Here is a 21,468-nt window from a genome sequence, read left to right as displayed (position 1 = left end):
GGCCATACTTTTGAATGGATCTCCATAAAAATTGGTCAGAATGTTCACCTTGATGATATCTAGGTCAAGTTTGAAACTGGGTCACGTGCCATAAAAAACTAGGTCAGTAGGTCAAATAATAAAAAAACCTTGTGACCTGTCTAGAGGCCATACTTTTCATGGGATCTGTATGAAAGTTGGTCTGAATGTTCATCTTGATGATATCTAGGTCAAGTTTGAAACTGGGTCAACTGCGATCAAAAACTAGGTCAGTAGGTCTAAAATTATTAAAATCTTTTGACCTCTTTAGAGGCCATATTTTTCAATGGATCTTCATGAAAATTGATCTGAATGTTCACCTTGATGATATCTAGGTCAGTTTTGAAACTGGGTCACGTGCGGTCAAAAGCTAGGCCAGTAGGTATAAAAATAGAAAAACCTTGTGACCTCTCTAGAGGCCATATTTTTCAATGGATCTTCATGAAAATTGATCTGAATGTTCACCTTGATGATATCTAGGTCAGTTTTGAAACTGGGTCACGTGCGGTCAAAAACTAGGCCAGTAGGTATAAAAATAGAAAAACCTTGTGACCTCTCTAGAGGCCATATTTTTCATGAGATTTTCATGAAAATTAGTGAGAATGTTCACCTTCATGATATCTAGGTAAAGTCCTAAACAGGGTCACGTACCTTCGAAAACTAGATCAATAGGTCAAATAATAGAAAAACCTTGTGACCTCTCTAGAGACCATATTTTTCAATGGATCTTCATGAAAATTGGTCAGAATTTTTATCTTGATAATATCTAGGTAAAGTTCAAAACTGGGTCACATGAGCTCAAAAACTGGGTCACTATGTCAAATAATAGAAAAAACGACGTCATACTCAAAACTGGGTCATGTGGGAAGAGAAGAGCGATTCAGGACCATCATGGTCCTCTTGTTAAGAGAAAGGGAAATGTTAGCCAGAGTTTTCCATACTCAAGTTGTTCAGGCAACCGATGTAGAGTTTGCCTTCTTAAGCTTAATGCATTTTCCCTTAGTATTTCATTCAGAGTTTATTGAAGAACATGTATGGAATTTTGTCTTCTTTTCCTATTCCAGCATACTTCTTACAACCATCATAATGCTCAAGATTATAATACTCGGTTTCTCTGTCAAGCATGGAAATAGTGTGCTGTCTGCTTAGATCTAATTTATTTTATTTCAGGTTAACAGATGCTGCCAGTCTTATGGTGTCTATCTTTCTCGAGTCTACCATTGCAAGTCATACTGTAAGTTTTGTCATGGTTCTCCCAGATTTCTGGTACTCAGCATTGCAAAATAAACCTTTAAGATCTTTTGGAAGCATAGAACCAAACCAAGCAGAATAACAGCAAGCTCAGTTTGATTGTGTCTGGCCTAGTCCCTGTGTGGTAATGAATTATGCAGTACCCGTCATGCCTCCTAGCAATGGCTTTAGCAAAACCCTGTTATAAATGAAAATTGAATGAGCTTCATAGTCTCTAAGGACCAGAAATGATAGTAACACTGAGTTTAAGAACAAGGCAAATTTTTACAACTACCACAAGTCATAGTGTAAGATAGGTATCACACAAATTTTGTTAGTTCTGGGATTTTTAAGGATGAGCAACTAAGGTTGTATGACAACTGTCCATTCTCAGTTGGTAAAGAAGAACCCCATGCTACTTCAGGAAATATTTCAGGTACAGGCAGGCACAACAGTAGAACCACTGACCTAACCTGCTAGATGAAAGAAGGCGCAATAGTTGTAAAAGTATGCTGAAAGTTTTCAGAGATTGTTATCTGCTGACTACAGCTTCAAACTTCCAAAATAGGTTTTACCAGTGTTTCATAAACTTGTATGTTAGGATTTTAAATCTTTAGAACTCAGACCCTGCTAGTTATATTAAATAATAAAATGGTACTAAAGTGTCACTAACTGTACAACTATGAGATTTCCTGTATGAACAGGCTGCAGCTGCTCTGTTGTTCAGTCAGATGGTATATTGTGGTGTATCTGTAGAGGTTCAACCAGAGGAGATGTTACAAGCTTGTCTTGCAGTCTTCACAGACCTTCAACAGGTGAGAACAGTCTCATTTAAAACATTAATAAATGAATTGCCTTCTGTGGCAATTTTTTTATGGTTGAAGTGGCTTTATGAGGTAGGTCAGCTGCCAGTCAGTTAGCAGTTTACTTTATGTTATAAAGACAAGTGTGTTTTGAGCTATCATCTTCAAACTTGATAGGCACATTGCCCATGGGCAGTGGAAAACCTATATTGATTCTGAAGTCAGTTGATTAATTATTAAGTTCTCTGCGACTGTTATTTTAGAACCTTTTTCTGCTCAGTATTTTGAGAATGCCTTGATTGATTTTGAAGTCCATGGTTCAAAGACCAAGGTCTAAGTGACTGTTTGTACAACAAGAGCTGTCCTAGTACAGCCATGCTTGACTGCCAAAGCCTTGTCAAGTTATCAACTGAATAATACGTTGGAGAAGCGGCATAATTTTGTAAAATATTGAGAGTTATGAAACCTGTTATAAAAACTCCCAGTGCCGACAAATGGGCGGATACAATAGCTCTAACTGTTCTTGGAATTGTCCAGCAAAAAAGTGATCTTGAGACCAGCTTGACATTCAGTCCTCAAACTTGGCAGATACATTGCATTGTCCATGAGCACTGGATGACCTCTATTGATACGGAGTTTACTGGGTCAGAGGTCAAGGTGTCATAGACTGTTAGTACCAAAGACCCAGTTGCCATGTACCACTCTTGATTTCAAGTTTTTTTAGTCAGATGTCATGGCCACTGTCATGCTAAATGGCCATATAAACTGTCATTCACTTATATTTTGCTGTTACAGAATTGACTTGTGATTATTTCCTTGAGTATATAAGTGAAGCATCAGGTAAGAAGACATCAGTTAGGTGTAACTTATGGAAAGTGTATCAATGTTGTATATTTCAGATTTGTGTAAGATGTCCATTTGACTACGGTATTATGGATGGTCTAATGTTACTGCTGTGTGAAATGCTGACACAGGTACACATCTTCCAGTTTTGACATTTTATATTTAGCATACTTGATAGTAGTTTATTGTGGTCTGTTTATTTGTTGTCCATATACCATTGTTAATACACCAGCTGCATTGATGCTTCACTATAAAGTGGAACCTTCCTGGATGATTTCATGCAACTTTACATGCTGTTTTTCATGAACTGCCTGGGTAAAATTACAGTAAAAATAAGTTTTATAGGTTTTTTGGCCTTCATAGTTAAAGTTTTAATTGTTATTGTGTGTCATAATTAAGTTGCATAAATCTCAACCATGTGAATCTTTAGTTTTTCAGTTTCTCATAGAGGTAACTACAGTGAAATTCAGATAATGCCATAAATTGTTAAGACTTAGTATGTATAGCAGACAGTAAGAATGAACTCTCTTATTTTAGGCTGAGGCTCCTGTTGCCCAGCTTTACATAGAAACAGGAATCTGGGGTACATTGTGGCATCGTGTTGCCCAGGCTCTACAGGTCATGAACCCAGAGACAGAGCTGCCCATACATGATATAGAGACTGATATGGAGGCTCAGAAAGGTTTTCATGAGCCAGACTGGTCCCTGGTATCACCACAGGGCCTCATGGCAGTATTACAGATGTCAGTGACTGTCTTCACAAAGGTAACTAATATTTTTGATAGTTCTGATAAACAGAAGACAAGGTTCACATAAGCCTTGTTTGAAAAATTTTGTAATTAGTGGTAACTGAAAAATATGATAACTGAAAAATATAGTATTTGCTACCAGAATGTTTATCTCCTATATTGAATTTAGTTTGTTGTTTTTTAAAAATATTACTTTGTTTAAAGAATATCACTGAATATTGCTGAAATTACAAACATTTTAGAAAATAGGCATTTTTATATCCCCAGATACATAGTATATAGTGGCTTTTTTATGGAGCCACTCATGTCCAATCGCTATTTTGTCAATCAGTTTGTCATGTCTTCTCCTAATATCTTAACCAATGGTTAGGTTTTCGTGAAGCTTTCATCAGTTAACCTTATCAAGATGTGTAGAGCACACCATCCTGGTCACTAGGTCCAAGGTTGAAGTCACACTTGGAGGCCAAAGATAAGCAGCTTCATATTATCTAAACTGCTTGGAAGATTTTCATAACACCTTTGTCCTAAGGTCACATTTCATGTTCTGTCTGCTCCATAATTCACTCGTACGCCATTGGATTTTGAAACAACTTGTCACAAATTTGGCATGGAAATGTTGTTAACTAAGATATCCTGAATGTTTTATGACTGTCCATTCATATGTAAACATAAAATGTATTTTCAAAAATATTTTTTTTGTCAAAAATTAAGGCTGAAGCTTAAAATGGAAAATACCTCAATCAAATTCATTTTTGTGATGGTTGCTTCAGGATTGTACTGGAGTTCTTTAGAATAATATATGATATCAATGGGTTTGTGAACAGAGGAATCAAGGTAAAACCATATTGCTGAGAAGGTGGACCAAACAGTAAGAAGAAAAAAAAACATACCATGAAATGATTATTTTCATGAGATACTAAATTCACCCACTGTATTCATAGATTGATAAAATAAATTTGAATTTTATCTCTTCATTGGTATTGAATTTTGAGGATTGACACAAGCATGAAATCCATGAAATGAGATATCAGTTTTGAAATCCACACATTCCTGTCCACTTGAATAAACTTTTTTTCCAACATCACAATTTATACTTGCAAATATTAAAGTATTTCTCACTATTTGAGCATATTGTTGGTACAGTATATACATGTTTTTCAGGAAACACAGCAGTGTATACCTAACCTAGCAGTACCTGACAGTCCATAAATGTTTTTCAGGAAACACAGCAGTGTATACCTAACCTAGCAGTACCTGACAGTGTATACATGTTTTTCAGGAAACACAGCAGTGTATACCTAACCTAGCAGTACCTGACAGTACATACATGTTTTTCAGGAAACACAGCAGTGTATACCTAACCTAGCAGTACCTGACAGTACATACATGTTTTTCAGGAAACACAGCAGTGTATACCTAACCTAGCAGTACCTGACAGTGTAGTCTCTACATGTTTTTCAGGAAACACAGCAGTGTATACCTAACCTAGCAGTACCTGACAGTACATACATGTTTTTCAGGAAACACAGCAGTGTATACCTAACCTAGCAGTACCTGACAGTGTATACATGTTTTTCAGGAAACACAGCAGTGTATACCTAACCTTGCAGTACCTGACAGTGTATACATGTTTTTCAGGAAACACAGCAGTGTATACCTAACCTAGCAGTACCTGACAGTGTATACATGTTTTTCAGGAAACACAGCAGTGTATACCTAACCTTGCAGTACCTGACAGTACATACATGTTTTTCAGGAAACACAGCAGTGTATACCTAACCTTGCAGTACCTGACAGTACATACATGTTTTTCAGGAAACACAGCAGTGTATACCTAACCTAGCAGTACCTGACAGTACATACATGTTTTTCAGGAAACCTGACAGTGTATACATGTTTTTCAGGAAACACAGCAGTGTATACCTAACCTAGCAGTACCTGACAGTATTATCATGCTCACTCTGATACATCTACTCAGGAAGGAATTTCTGTATTCACTCAGTAAAAGGTATTTTATACCCCAATAATAACTTCACAGTAAAATCTTTATATAGAGATCACTTAAGATTGTCAGAAATAGTCTTTATCACAGGTTAAACACACACTGTAGATATTCAAATGGAAAATGAAACTATTCAGTGATGGTATTTTATCACAAGTTTGGCTGTGTCAGTTAGCTACACCATCCAGATACAAAATGAATGGGACTGTATTGGACTCACACATCTGTTGTTCTGTCTGTTTACATGAATGAAAAATGTTTGAAAGAAAGATGCTAAACTGAACACATGCACATTTGATATACTTAAACTAGCAAAATGTGAAAAGTGTCCATTTAGTAACTTAAGCAGTTCTCCAAACTTTGACAGAATGTTTGTGGGCATATATATCTTTGCCAAGTTCAATTACTGGTTGGGTATTCGTCGTTGCTCTGAAGTTGTATCTGTTGAATTAGTGAATATTGAAAAAACTGAGAACTAGTCTGTTCAGTATGCTATTTTAAAAGTCAGTAGTAATTTGCTGTGACTGGCATACATTGCAACACTTTTCCACTCTTGTTTCTTTTTGGCTATGTGGAAAATGTTATCTTCAAAATTAATGCTGGTCCAAATTTTACTCAAATTTCCCTTGGGTGACTCGCTACAAAATTCCTTCAGGCCATGTTGATTTGTTAAAAAACATGACTGCCAGGGGATGAGACTAGTTTTCTTTGTATGGCTATATGAAAGACTAAAAATCTCAAACTGCCAACCAGATTTTAGAATAAGTTCACCAAAATGTTCCATTAAAAGCTGACTCTGCACAGCAAGTATCATAACTCACATTGCTTTTTGCAAGAATTATGGCCCCTTTGGACTTAGAAAATCATAGGTAGGGCAATATTTCTATTATACAGAGACAAAAAAATCAAATGAGTGTCTGCACCCGCAAGCTGGTGCTCTTGTTTAATGTTTGATGGTTAAAAAGCTTGGCCACCAGCAATTTTGGGATGCTGTATGTGTATAAATAATTTTGAAGAACTCAGTAATATATTTGCAGTTTTAATGTGGAGGGTCCACAGTTGACTGTAGACCTGATACTTGAAGTAACACAGATATGCTGCTTCCCTTTTGCTGTTGATGCCAGTGACGACCTCCTCGGTGAAATACAAACGTAAGTCATTTATGTCATGTTTTGCAGTGGTTTATTGAAATGAAAGTAGCACATTCCAAAATTTATTGACAAACCTTCATTTGTATTTTTGATACCATCCGTATATTGATTCAAATTTAATGTGTGTATTCAACATGAAAAGATTATTTAGGATAAGAATTTTAGCTATGACACCAGAAACAGTGATTTAGGGTTAGCTATTAGTATTTATGAATGGTCCAGTAAAAAAATGTTTGTGTCTCATGTATCTCAAAAACGTTGACCTAGAATCCTGAAATATAAGTAAATTGTTATAAAGCATGTGATGTTCTGCTTGGGATTTCAGTCTGCCAGACCAGAGTTATGGCCCTTGACCTAATAAAAAATATGCATAAAGGTTTTGAAAGTATGTGTCACATATACATGTATCTCAAAAAGTATTTGGTATAGTCTTGAAACCTTGTCAGCATCTGGGGTTTTGTTTAGGATTTGCTCTGCATGACCAGAGTTATGGCCCTTCACTTTGTCAAAAATATGCATTAAGTGGTAGAGTCATGAAACCATAGGAATGTTGTTCATCATGTGAAGTTTTGCACCTGGGACTTTGTTTTTGATTTGACACCTCACCATGAAATTGGGTTACATGAGAGCAACAACTATTCAACTAGATCAAATCATAGAAAAATGTTATTACCACTGTAGAGGCCACATTTTCTGATTGATCTTCATGAAACCTTGTTAATGTTTATAGGATCTTCAACAGAATGTTTGTCTCTACAAAATAAAGGTCAAGTTTAAAATTTACAGTATTTATAGATCAGTAGGTCAAATCATCGAAATTGTTTACACTCAAAAGGCCACATTTTCTCAAAAACTATAGATTTGCTCTTGGCCGTCCTTCCGAAAATGTTGTGTCGCGCGTAGCTTTGAAAGTATTTGACGTAGAGTCACAAAACTTTACAGGAATGTTGGTCAGCATGTGTAGTTGTGCACCTGGGGTTCACGTCCAGATTCATTCAGTCATGTAGAAGTTATGGCCCCTGACTTTGTAAAAATTGGTCATTTTAATGTTGTGTCGCGCCTAGCTCCAAAAGTATATGACCAAGAGTCACAAAACTTTACAGGCATGTTGGTTAGCATGTATAGTTGTGCACCTGGGGTTTCGTGTCCAGATTCATCCAGTCGTGTAGGAATAATGGCCCCTGACTTAGTAAAAAATTGGTCATTTTAATGTTGTGTCGCGCATAGCTCCAAAAGTATTTGACCTAGAGTCACCAAAGTTTACAGGAATGTTGGTCAGCATGTGCAGTTGTGCACCTGGGGTTTCGCGTCTGGATTCATCCAGTCATGTAGGAGTTATGGCCCCTGACTTAGTAAAAAATTGGTCATTTTAATGTTGTGTAGCGCCTAGCTCCAAAAGTATTTGACCTAGAATCACCAAAGTTTACAGGAATGTTGGTCAGCATATGCAGTTGTGCACCTGGTGTTTTGCGTTCGGATTCATTCAGTCGTGTAGGAGTTATAGCCACTGACTTAGTTAAAAATGGGTCATTTTAATGTTGTGTCGTGCATAGCTCCAAAAGTATTTGACCTAGAGTCACCAAAGTTTACAGGAATGTTGGTCAGCATGTGCAGTTATGCACCTGGGGTTTCGCGTCCGGATTCATCCAGTCGTGTAGGAGTTATGGCCCCTGACTTAGTAAAAATTGGTCATTTTAATGTTGTATCGTGCCTAGGTCCAAAAGTATTTGACCTAGAATCACCAAAGTTTACAGGAATGTTGGTCAGCATGTGCAGTTGTGCACCTCGGGTTTCGCATCTGCATTCATTCAGTATTGTAGGAGTTCTGGCCCCTGACCTGGGAAAAAATTGTCATTTTAATGTCATGTAGTGGGGGCATCTGTGTCCCATGGACACATTTCTAGTTTTATTTAAGACAATATCTTTGAGGCCAGTGAAAAAAATCCATGTTACTTAACACAGTTTTGAGTAAATAATAAATTGAAAAGCACAAAAACCATATTACTGTCTTGAACACATATAAAGTTATGTCTCAGATTTAATGTGAAAGATTCAATGAGTAGAATTCAGAAAGATACAATGTTTTTCAAATATCTTCTGTTATAGTTGTCTACATGCCCATCAGTTGATGCCACGTCTCATGTATGCTTGCCAAAAATACCTCAAAGATGATCAGTTAGAAACCCCAATTGGGCTTATCACAAGACTTGTCCTCAGTAATAATATTTTCATAGACCAGTTCTGCTCATCTGTCAAAGATCTCAAGGTAATTGCTTTATTATTGTGTAACTGTTTGTTTTTATCAATGTCCACTTGTGGTAAGTTTGGCATAGTCATCAAAGTGGCTTACCAGAGTATGCGGGCTAGCGCATTAGTGCATTCATCCATCTTATTACGTTCAGAAAATAGTATTTATTTAGTAGAAACTTTTAAATATTTGTCAGAAAACAATGGCACAATATTCAAAATAATTTCACAAACATTTTCCTTACGTAATCATCTTCCAAAGCTGTTCATGCAAGCAGTGTAATTTGGATGAGCAATCTGGGGCCATCATGACCCTTTTGTTGTTATGAAAATGATGAAGATTTTGTAAAATACACTGATTTTATATGATTTACTCATTTTTATGTTCATCTGAGCACAAAGTGATCACATGCTGTCTGTCCATTGTCTGTCCATCCTTCATCAGCTCTTCTGTCCACACTTTTCTTCAAACTACATCTCTCACAGAAACTAAACAGCAGAATTGCACCAGACTTATTCAGTAGCATCTTTGCATATTCCTCTCATCAAGTTTGTTCATATGTTTTAGCCAGAGCTAGAAACAGAATAAACATTAAATTACTTTTTTAAATGACCACTTGATACACTTTATCAAACTCTTTCTGTGTTATCATTAAATGGTCCACTACAAATTTTGATGCTTGACTTTTTTAGGGGCTGTTTGAGCTTAAAATAGTCAGTAGCATTGATGTTACTCTATCCAGTGTGTTTAAATGTTTTAGCTTGGCCCCTTTTAGGGGCCACCAGACTAAAAATAGAAAAAAACTTGAAGTGACTTGTTCTCATGAACTACTTGATGGACCTTCATCAAACTTTGTTTGTAGCATCATTGTTAGGTCCTCTCTACAATATAAACAAATAAGTTTTCTTGGCTACAGCTTAAAATTAGAAAAAAAAAAAAACACTTCTAATATCTTCTTCTCTTGAACCTCTTGATTGATCTTCATCAAACTTAATCTGTAGCATTATTATTAGGTCCTCTCCCATAATTGCTCAACTAGGGAAGCTTTATAACTATTAGGGAAAGTAAACCTACCATATTAATATAGCCCAGTTTCAGTAGGTTGTGTACATTTGTATTGATACTCAATTTTGTTTGTTTCAGTTTCTCTCATTTCTCAGTACATGTATAGCACCGACAAGCCCAGTCTCTGTTGTGTGTGATACAATATCCTTGTGTAACCATCTTGTCAGGACCTCTGCTCAACATGCCACACTCGTCAAGTCAGTCATACAATCAAATAAAGGTAGGTCAGTCATTGTGGTTTTTAACTCGACTTTTCGAAGAAAAAGTAGAGCCATTGCACTCGCTCCAGTGTCGCCGTCACCGTTGGTTAAAGTTTTTGATAAAGTCAAATATCTCTATTACTATTAAATTTTTTTACTTTAAACTTAGAATAGTTATTCACATTCAAAGGCTACACCAGGAGAAACAATTTCCATAACTCTGATTTGAAATTTTGACAGAGTTATGCCCCTTTTTAACTTTTTGAATTTTTTTGGTTAAAGTTTTTGATAAAGTCAGATATCTTTGTTACTATCAAAGCTTTTGACTTGAAACTTGAAATAGTTTTTTTACTATCAAAGTCTACACCAGGAGAAACAATACCCATAACTCTGATTTGAATTTTGAAAGAGTTATGCCTCTTTTTAACATAGAATTTTTTAGTTAAAATTTTATAAAGTTTTTACTGGCAAAGCTCTAATTCAGAGTCAGGCACTGAGAAAAGTCGAGCACCCTGTCTCATGGACAGCTCTTGTTAGTTATACATTAACAGGCAAAACTCCATAATCCAATGGGGCATATGAACTCATCCTTATGCCTAATGACTGCTAGATTATACATTTTTCTTGAACTTGAAACCTGAGAACTATCAATGTTAGCTATCACTATGAAGCAGGTATTACTAGAACATGGCATGATGATAGATGACAATGAGTCAAAGAGTAGAGCAGTTACCCATTATAGATTTCCAGACATTTTCAAACTGAATATCTCTTTATCAGATACATACATGGCAATATCTTTTGTGAAAAATGTTCCTATTATTGACTATATAAAAATTTCTTATTTTCATACTTGTAGGTGATACAGACAAATTGAGTATATTGATACATCATCAGTCATCATCAGTGAAGTCTCGCACATGTAGTTTATTGGGTAATCTCATGAAACACAATGCTCACATGTACACATTCCTCAAACAGCGAGATAAACTCTTCCAAGGTTTGATCACCTGTCTCAAAGATGAAGATCAAAATGTCAGAAAGGTAACTACAATTACACAAATTCATAATAAATGTCTCAGATTGAAGTAGCTCTGTATATGTGTTAAGCATGTTAGAATTTGTCCCCTTACTTTGTTGTATGTGTATTAATTTATTTTTTAAGTGATCATTTTGAAGACGTAACTTTTAACAATTCTATCTTAGATTTTATTACACAGAATTTAAATAATTTCCCACTGACCTAATTCATCTTACTTCATATTTTACAGACTTACATTCCTAATATATGCAGAGTTTACTTTTGATTATGACATATTTGAATTATTTGTACTTGTTACCAGGGGGCCAGTTACGCAGTTGGAAATGCAGCATTCCACAATGACAGTCTTTATGTAAAATTAAAAACAAGCATAGCACAGCTTGTAGAACTACTGAAAGATCCAGTGTCAAAAACAAGGAGTAATGCAGCGTGTAAGTTAATCTTCACTTGTGTTTCCACAGATAGAATATTATCTTCTTGTGTTTCCCCAGACAGAATATTATCTTCTTGTGTTTCGTCAGACAGCATATTAATATTTGCCTACAGCTTGAAAGTTAATTTTCTCTTGTTTCATCTCAGGCAGCTTGTAAGTTAATCATCTCTTGTGTTTCCCAAAGCAGCTTGTAAGTTATATCTTCTATTGTGTTTCTCAAGGCGGCTTTTAAGTTAATACTTGAGGTCACATTTTCTACTTGAGCATCGTAAGTTTTTTTCAGAATGTTTTTCAATATATATTATAAATCAAGTTCAATTCATTTAACTGAGGTCAAAACTAGGTCACTAGGTTAATTTTCAAATATCTTAACACTAGAGGTCACATTATCAATTTGACATTTACGAAACTTCATCAGAATGTTTGCCTCTGTAAAATGTTGGTAAATTTTAAAACTGGTTTATGAGATCTTAAACTGTGTCACTAGGTCAGATCACAGAAGACACCTTGCTTACACTCTTGAAGACCACATTTTCTGCTTTACCATCATAAATCCTTGTTAGAATGTGTGTTGCTATATATTCCAGCTCGTATTCAAAGGTGGGGTACCTGAGGTAAAAAACAGGGTCACTAGGTTTTCTTGCACACCTGACTGGCGTTTCCGGTGATTTTACCCATGTCGGCAAAACCCATCTGGCACCCCCCATACCAGATGACTCTCGTGCTGTTAATGACAGCTAGTGTTTCATGCACTGATAATATATTGTTTAAGTAAAATATGAAAAAAACAGGTACCTTGATAAGTTCTCTCCGTTCCTTATAGTATATTTCTCGATTCAAAATATGTTAGTTTACCTTAAAAACATAACGTTACGCTACAAACGACAAAACCAAGCCTCATTACCGCCCAATGCGCAGGTGCCCTCGGGATGGATATTTCTATCCGATTCGTAAACACATGACAGATATTATTAATCCTGTTAACAATGAAAAGGTCACATTTTCAACCTAGTTTTCACAAGACATGGTCAGAATGTTTGTTGGTTTAAAATCTAGGAAACATGTATTTTGGGCACTTAGGTAACAAACCAAGTTTCTAGGTAAAATTGTTCCTTAAATAGTTGAATTCTGTTAATAACTTCTCAGTACCGTAGATACCCATGTATAATGCACAGTTTTTTGACCCCCGGGACCACCCCCGAATCGTGGGTGCGCATAATACACAGGTATAGACAATTTTCCAACTTCAAAACAAGTTTGTTACCAATGTTCGCCATTTTGGTAAAGGGAAACTACTCCCTGCGCTTACTGTCACTGCTAAAATCTAAGATTGCCGTTATGTTCCGTAAAAGATCGAATGGTTTATTTTTCTTTCAAACAAAATTAATTTCATATAAATTTAAAAGTATTTTGATGAAAGAAATGTTAATAAATCACAAAAATTATGATACTAATTAAAGATCGAGAATTATTTTTAACCGAGATCAAACTGTGAACAACATAATTGACACGAGATGACATGTTAATTGCCAGTATTTACTGGCTATTTGATCATGACAAAAAGACTATCACACCTTTTGTTATTGGTTTGAATTGAAAAGCTCATGTCATTTTTAAAGATACCATTCCGAAATATTGAATCAGCTGCTGTTTATTTATTCAGAATAGTTAATTAAAAAGGTAAAACAACAAATAAAACAATATTTTACTGGTTTTATTTTCGAGAAAACAAAAATTGATAGTACTGCGAGACCGATGCTGCTCTCCGTCCTGGAAATAAAATTTATTACCAATGTCGATGTTAACTCTACTTTCGTTTTCCATCCACCTCAAAATTGACCAAAAATGTTTTTTTTCCCAGGATTTTGGGCCAAAATTGGGGGTGCACATTATACATGCATATATACGGTATTTGACAGAGAAATAACTTCTCAGAATTCGACAGTGAGAAATAACTTCTCAGTATTCGACAGTGAGAAATAACTTCTCAGTATAGTAAAGCCATCATGAGTATAGTTGTTGTATATTCATTTGATGAATAAAAATGACGATGAATCTGCAGATTTGTAAACACTGTAATATTATTTTATTGCAGATTTTTCATCAGATGTTCTATTTTTCAGGTGCATTAGGAAATCTAGGTTTGCATTCTGGAACTTTATGTTTCCAGTTGAAAAAATGTAAAGTTGTTCAAAGGTAGGTGTCCTCCAAACAAAAAGGGTTAGATATAATTTATTTATTCAGCTGTAAATTAAGAGACAAGGTAGGCACTGCCGAGACTTTTTCGTCTAATTAAGAAACTGTAGTGGTTTTTCTTTTCTAAATTGCTTTGTCAGTGTTGAAACACACCCACTTGGTGTCTTATAATTATGCTGTGTCATTTTCAGATATATGAAGGAAAATTGTCCCCTTAATCACACATTTCAGACAAAATGATCAGTTCGGTGTTTTTAATCCTAATTACTGCAAATTACTTGTAAGTTTTGATGAAGTGTGGCAGTGGTCAATGACTGTTTCCTTTCCAGTTTGGTGTACACAGCATGTCATGATAGTCAACCAAGTGTTCAAATCAGTGCCCTGCTTGCTCTACGCACATTATCAAAGCAAGAAGATCTCAGAAAAGTAAGATATTAAATTTTACTTAACTCTTACTCTTGATTTGATGGATATTGATTAAATAAACAAATGCCTTTTGTATTGTTTATCGTTTGATGGTTCAGAGTTCAAATACACAGGAATGCAATGAATTAACCTAAGTGATTAAATATGAAAGCATCGTAATGATGAACAATGATCGGATGACAAACCACAAGAACACATTGTTTATTTTCAATCTAACATGCCTGTCAAAATGTGATGATAAATAGCAATGAACTGGGCATCATACAGGTATTTGATGTAATAACATAATAACATATAATGTTCATTGATTGTTTATTGCAGAATATACAACGCTTAACTTCCCAAGACAAAGGTCCCTACCTTAAATGTCAAACTCACAGTTAGAGGTCAAAAGTTGTATTACATCTTGTTAATGCTGTAATTTTCAATTGTATGGAGCTTTTTTTAATTGACTGAAATGATTGAGCCATTGAGGTGGTGTGTCAACAAGTTAAGGAGCTTGATAGTTTGCCTTCAAAATTACATTTTGGTCTGTAGCATCTGGACAAGACTTCTCTCAACTTTGCTCAGTTGTTTCAGCTTGACCCCTTTTGGTGGCTGCTAGAGCTAAAAAAAAATCAAACAACTACTTATGAATGACTTGAAGGTCCTCTTCCAAATTTGTTCCGATGGGGACACTTTGCTTCTTAACGCTAAAATTAGAATTTCCTCTTGAATTGCTTAATGGATCTTCATATTTCTTGGTCTGTAGCATTTGTATAAAATTCTGTTAAATTTCTTCAAATGCTGGCACTTGTCTATAAATGTTTTCACTTTACTGTCGGTCATACATGCCATAATTTTTCCGGACCTTTCCGGGATTCTGAGTTAAAATTTCCGGGATTTTTACCCTTTGTCCGGGACAGACACCGTGACATTAGTATTCATCTGTTTCATGCATAAATATCATAAAATTATATGCAGTTTCCGGAGATAAACATTGTTCCCTTGCTTGGGAATAATTTGTTGCAAATGTCGTCTAGCTTTCTAAGGGAGGTAAATAGGGTAATTTACGTCTATAGTTCGGCACGTGAATTGGTTGCGTTCCCGAGGTGAACTGAATTGGGAGACTTGCTATATACGAAGAATTAACCTGGTCATCGTGATTTAGAATCCAGCTTATTTGGTATCTTTTTAAAGCTTAAAAGTTTACCTAATCATTAATAAAATGGAATCCTCAAAGGAATGAAATAAGTCTTGTAGATAAAATCGATATAAAGGATCGGCCAGAAAAGGCATTCAATAGTCAAAAGTTTAATTTAGAATATGTGTGACAATCAATCTACATTTTGGAAGATTACAACCTTTTAAAATAATTATCGTTTAATTGACCGTTATCAGCCATTTCTTCCAATCAAGGCTACATGTAGCTTCACCGCCTACGTGCTAACAACAACGAGATATTCGGCTATTGTTCTTAATAATAAATTATCATAAAACTGTTACTGATTGCATAATTTTGTCAATTCATAATCAGAGTCATCAAAATAGCTGACTGTAAATTAATCTGGGTCATCAAAAGATCGCAGTGCGCAATATGAGTGGTGATCGGAGCTAGCTTAATATTAATCAACACGTGTCCCGCTCGAGGGCATGAAACTGATTATCGGATAAGATTCCAAACAATGTGACACCGGTGACTGTTTATTGTGTTTTATTCATGTAAAATTCAACAATTTATAGGGGTTATTTTTGTTTTTCTGTATTTTTAATTTTCCGGGACATTTCAACTCTGTCCGGGACACCGGGACGAGTATGTGATTTCCGGGATAATCCCGGACAATCCGGGACGTATGACATGTATGCTGTCGGTAGAGGTTGTCAGAGTTAAAGAGTTTTTAAACAACATGTTATGAACTTTTTGGACCATACTCTCAAATTATAATGGCTTTGTGTTTTAAGGTCATCACAGCAAAAATTTAAAAATTAGCTTTCAGTGATTTACGAAATAGATGTTTACCTCAGGTGTGTGACTTAGCCCTAGTTAGGCCTCTTAGTGTTGAATAACTTTATACAAGCAACTCAGTGATCAAAGTGCACTGGACTGTCAGCTATAATGATTATATAATGATAGTTATAAAGATTGTTATACATGGACTTTTTCAGCAACAGTTTTGTAATTTAGTATGTTTTCTTTTCAATGTAACTTCTGTATCTGCTTTCAAGGAAATGTCATCATCAAAAACAGTTGACAAGCTGTCAGAGTTGACCTCATCTACTCCACGACCTTCATCGGCGACCCCAAGGTCAAACAGCGTATTATCATCAAGTCTGCAGAGCAGTCGAGGACATACAAGTTCAAATGCCGTACTCAGTCACTGTAACAAGCTCATACACTTTCTTCAGGGTCGGTCAAGCTGAACATTATCAATGATCTTTGTAGGGTATACAATGATGACTACTTTGTCTTCAATATATCAACCATTTTGAAGTCATTAGTCATTTTCCATGACCATTATTTAAAGACATTAAAGCTGTGTTACATGTTTGTATAGTGTTAGTGATAAAAGTGAATATGAATCAGGTAAAAAATGGATTACCTCTTTGTTGGAATTCTATTCTGGGAATCAACTCAGATGCGCAATCCATAGAAATTATCCTATAACAGTTAAATTTGTATATAAAGACCAGGCATTTGAAGAGACAAAAAGTGGTCTTTATATGCAGGTGGACTATGTTTGGTAAAAATACAAGTTGTGTTTACAGCCAGGGGATTTGTTGCAGGTGGTTTTGACACAAGTTTGGCTATGTGTAAAACCATTCTTAAAGTACGTGTTTTCCTCCATCAAGGATATCTTAACCATTTTACTTCCGTCCTTTATACAAACCAGTTTTATATTAACTTTTGCTATTTTGTTAAGTGATTGTTTTTATTGACATAATTGTTGTATCATTGTCTCATATTTATCTCTGAAAAATATTAAAATGTCCAATTGACTAATATGACAGTGTTTTGTCTTTGTGTTGAAGGGTTTGTTTAGTTGTTCTGGTTCTTTATAGCCTACCTGCCCCAAGTGGTCATAGGATACACTCAAGGACTTAAAAAATTATCCAATTTATACATTTTGAAAATTTATTTGACTTGCCAAATATGTAAAATAAGGAATAAAGGTGGTAATTTATCTATGCTAAACTAAGTGTGACTGCCATTCATTGTGTTCAAATTGGGATTGGTTATTTGATGTATATAGATCAAGTTATCATTGTCATAAAAGAATTAAGTCATCTTACTGTTTAAAGATTAATAATTTGACCAGTTTTCCAATGATAAAATGTTGATTTCTACATTTTAAAAAATCCAGTGTAAGTGATACTTAGATAAATTACAATGTTAATGTGGTGGTGTAAAAACATGGAACCTTAGAAAAAAATTTCAGGCTCCTAGTGAAAGGGTAACCTTATTTATTATGCCCCCCCACCTTTTGAAGAAGGAGGGGTATATTGTTTTGCAGATGTCTTTTGGTCGGTATGTAGACCAATTGGTTTCAGGACGATAACTCAAGAAGGCTTGGGTCTAGAATCATGAAAGTTAATAGGAACATTGGTCATAATAAGCAGATGATCCCTATTGATTTTGAGATCAGTAGGTAGACAAAGGTCAAGGTCACAGTGACCCAGAACAGTTAAACAGTTTCCGCATGATAACTCAAGAACGCTTAGGTCTAGGATCACGAAACTTAATAGGACGGTTGATCATGACCAGCAGATGACCCTAATTGATTTTGAGGTCAGTAGGTCAAAGGTCAAGGTCACACTGACTCAGAACAGTAGAACTTTTTTTGCCAAGTAACTAGAGAATGCTTTGGTCTAAGATAACATTTGATATGGAGGTCACTTATGACTGGTAAATGACCAGCGTCATTATAAGGTCCTCTCCCAAATTTATTTTTGCTCTGTCCGTCCCTCACGCTTCATTTCCGATCAATAACTGGAGAACCATTTGACCTAGAACCTTCAAACTTCCTAGGGTGATGGGGCTTATGAAGTAGATGACCCCTATTGTTTTTGGGGTGACTGCATCAAAGAACAAGGTCGCAGGGTCAAGACAATGTCCCTACAATGGATACCTGCACATTATGGTGTGCCTGGAAATGAGAATACAGACAGATTAGCCAAATTTGGAGCTACAGAGAACCAGCCACAAAATGCCATTACTCACGAGAAGGTGACAATGATCAAAGCCAAGGCCAATCAAGGATGACTACCACCTACTAGACAGATTGGAACAAGTCATAATCTTTAGGCTTTTTACAGGACACAACAGGTTAAATGCCCACATGTGCACAAAGCGTAAATTGTCTCCTCTGGTGTGGCCTGGAACAACAAACTGCTGAGCACATTCTGCAGAGATATCCATGTCTGGAGAAGCACAGGAAAAGTGTGTGGCCAAACAGCACCCCAATGAGGATCAAAGTGTACGGCAAGATGGAGGACCTGAAAAAGACGGCATCCTTCATCGCTGGATCAGAGGTGACGGTGTAGTCAGTGAATGCCAACAAGAAGAAGACAGGGTCCAGAACATGGAAAACTGTTTCCGATCAATAACTTCAGAACCACTTGACCCAGGTTGAGACTTCATAGGATGCTTGGACATGCAGATGATCCTTTTGCTTTTAGGGTCACTCCATCAAAGGTCAAGGTCATGGGCCAGAATCCATCACAACTTCATTTCCGATCAATAATGAGAACCTTTTGACCATTTTACAAACCTGGTGATAGGGCTTTCGGAGTAGATGATCCCTACTGTTTTTATGGTCGTTCCATCAATGGTCAATGTCACAGGGACCTGAACATGGAAAGCTGTTTCCGATCAATAACTTTAGAGAACCACTTGACCCAGAAACTTCATAGGATCATTCGACATGCAGAGCAGATGACCCCTATCGATCTGATTCTGGGGTGTCTCCATCAAAGGTCAAGGTCACGGGCCAGAACATGCAAAAACTGTTTCCAATCAGTAACTTGAGAACCACTTATCCAGAACATTGAAACTTCATAAGATGATTGGATTTGCAGAGCAGATGACCCCTTTTGATTTTGGGGTCACTCTATCAAAGGTCAAGGTCACAGGGGCCTGAACATGGAAAACTGTTTCCGAACAATAACTTGAGAATCGCTTGACTGAGAATGTTAAAACTTCTTAGGATGATTGGACATGCAAAATAGATGACCTGTATTGTTTTTGGGGTCACTCCACCAAGGGTCAAGATTACAGGGGCCTGAACATTGAAAACCATTTCCGATCAATAACTTGAATATTACTTGACCCAGAATGTTGAAACTTCATAGGATGACTGGACATGCAGCGCAGATGACCCCTATTGAAAGGTCAAGGTCACAGAACATGGAAAACCAGATGATCTGACATACAGAGTATAGATGACCCCTATTGATTTTGGGGTCACTCAATCAAAGGTCAAGGTCATTTCCAATCCATAGCACGAGAACCACTTGACCCGAACATTGAAACTTCATGGGATTATTGGACATGCCAAGTAGATGATTCCAATTGCATTCCAGTCACTAAGCCAACCATCAGTGTCTCTTTGATTGTCGCTCCTGCCCCCTATTGACTTCTTGCCTATTACTACTATGCTTTGGGGGAGACATGCACTTTTCTACAAAAGCATCTTCTAGTTTGAGAACTTCTACATCTTGTTATTAGGCCAATGCCTTGAGGAATAAGGGTAAGTACAGTATGAACATGCCCAGTTTGGCATCAAAGGTCACAGGTCAAAGTTCAGTAGTAATCCAGGGTAGTTTTTGTTATGGAATTAAAATTTTCATTCATCATCTAGCTGGGCTAGCTTTTTGTTAATGGCTATATGGAAAAGTCTGTCTTCTCCACTGAAACCACACAAAGGTTCCTCAAGTGATCCTTTGGTAAACTACCAAATCCCTTTCGATCATTACCATATGTTAGAGGACATGGCAGGCAGGGTGCGGGGCAGTTTTTCTTTCTATGGCTATAGCAGAATTTTTTTCACATGGGTTCCTCCGTTGAACTGCTACCAGATTATTCTAAAACTTTGCCACTAGTGGATGGGGCTGGTTAGATGTATAATGTAAACTTAAATTCCTCCTTTCAAGAAATGCTGACCCGATTTCAGTGTAATTTTACTGAAATGTTACTTGGGTGGACCCTCTACCAGTAAAGTGTTCAAATATCTTTGATTTGTCAAAACAACATGGCTACCGTGTATATTTATGTAGTATAATCTTTAGAAATTGCTGGTGAGATTTTGAAATAATTCCACAGAAAATTAATTGTTCCTTCATTGACCCTATACAAAGTTTGTTCAGATTAATTGGTTTTGTCTGGCCATCAGAGGGCATAGCCACATTGCAAAGTTCTTGTTAAGATTATCTGGACTGCATACTTTTTCTAAAAGTTAAATATTGTTAAGCTAAGTGTCGAGTTCCTTTACTTTTTGAAGTAACAAAATTTTGGTCTGCTTAGACTACAGACATTCACAGGAAAGATTCACCAGGTATTTGAACTCAGTTCCAATGCATTACAGTTGTGATCTAAATTAAATTCTGCCCACAAACCTATGATTTCTTACCAAGGTAAGTAACTGTTTTATGTATGTCTTAACTGCAACAGAATATCAGTAGTTGAAAGAATGTCTCCGGTATTATTTCTATGTAAAGATAACAATGAACAACACGTTTTTATCAGGATTTCCAACCTTTTACTTCTCGAGACCTGTCTATAGGCAATCAAAGATACTCGATAAATAAATGTCATGTGAACATGTGAAAAGATAAAAACCCTTACACTTGCATAGGTTACCAAGACATTAGGAAATACCTACTTTCATTACAACACAAGCTTTTGCTTAAAATTGTCCTCTTTAAACCAAGCATCACTTAAGCTTATATCTAGCCTTTACTAGACAGGCAATTGCACTATATACTTGTATGGACTACATTTAAGTGAAACACAGGTAAACATCTGGTGAAATACTACCATCGTACCTCAATATTTTATAAACAAGGATTAGCCTCGCCCCAACATCT

The 21,468-nt window shown here is 36.2% G+C and overlaps 1 protein-coding gene across 5 annotated transcripts in view; it reads left to right on the top strand.

Moving 5' to 3' along the window:
* LOC123534683 (serine/threonine-protein kinase 36-like) overlaps nt 1–17,388 on the top strand; it is a 75,596-nt gene extending 58,208 nt beyond the window's left edge. For all 5 annotated transcript variants that reach the window (XM_053519579.1, XM_053519578.1, XM_053519575.1 and 2 more), the window contains 13 exons: nt 1,189–1,252; nt 1,953–2,063; nt 2,951–3,025; nt 3,432–3,659; nt 5,548–5,651; nt 6,683–6,796; nt 8,903–9,062; nt 10,188–10,329; nt 11,169–11,353; nt 11,653–11,782; nt 13,908–13,980; nt 14,310–14,406; nt 16,612–17,388. In XM_053519579.1, coding sequence (XP_053375554.1) covers nt 1,189–1,252; nt 1,953–2,063; nt 2,951–3,025; nt 3,432–3,659; nt 5,548–5,651; nt 6,683–6,796; nt 8,903–9,062; nt 10,188–10,329; nt 11,169–11,353; nt 11,653–11,782; nt 13,908–13,980; nt 14,310–14,406; nt 16,612–16,806 — 1,678 coding nt within the window. In that variant the 3' untranslated portion in view covers nt 16,807–17,388. The remainder of the gene's footprint in view (nt 1–1,188; nt 1,253–1,952; nt 2,064–2,950; nt 3,026–3,431; nt 3,660–5,547; nt 5,652–6,682; nt 6,797–8,902; nt 9,063–10,187; nt 10,330–11,168; nt 11,354–11,652; nt 11,783–13,907; nt 13,981–14,309; nt 14,407–16,611) is intronic.
* The last annotated feature ends 4,080 nt before the right edge of the window (nt 17,389–21,468 follow it).

Source organism: Mercenaria mercenaria, chromosome 12 (assembly GCF_021730395.1).
Source record: "Mercenaria mercenaria strain notata chromosome 12, MADL_Memer_1, whole genome shotgun sequence".
In the NCBI taxonomy this organism is placed as follows: Eukaryota; Metazoa; Mollusca; class Bivalvia; order Venerida; family Veneridae; genus Mercenaria; species Mercenaria mercenaria.
Note: the sequence above shows the minus strand (reverse complement) of the source record. Positions and strands in the feature narration are given on the sequence as shown.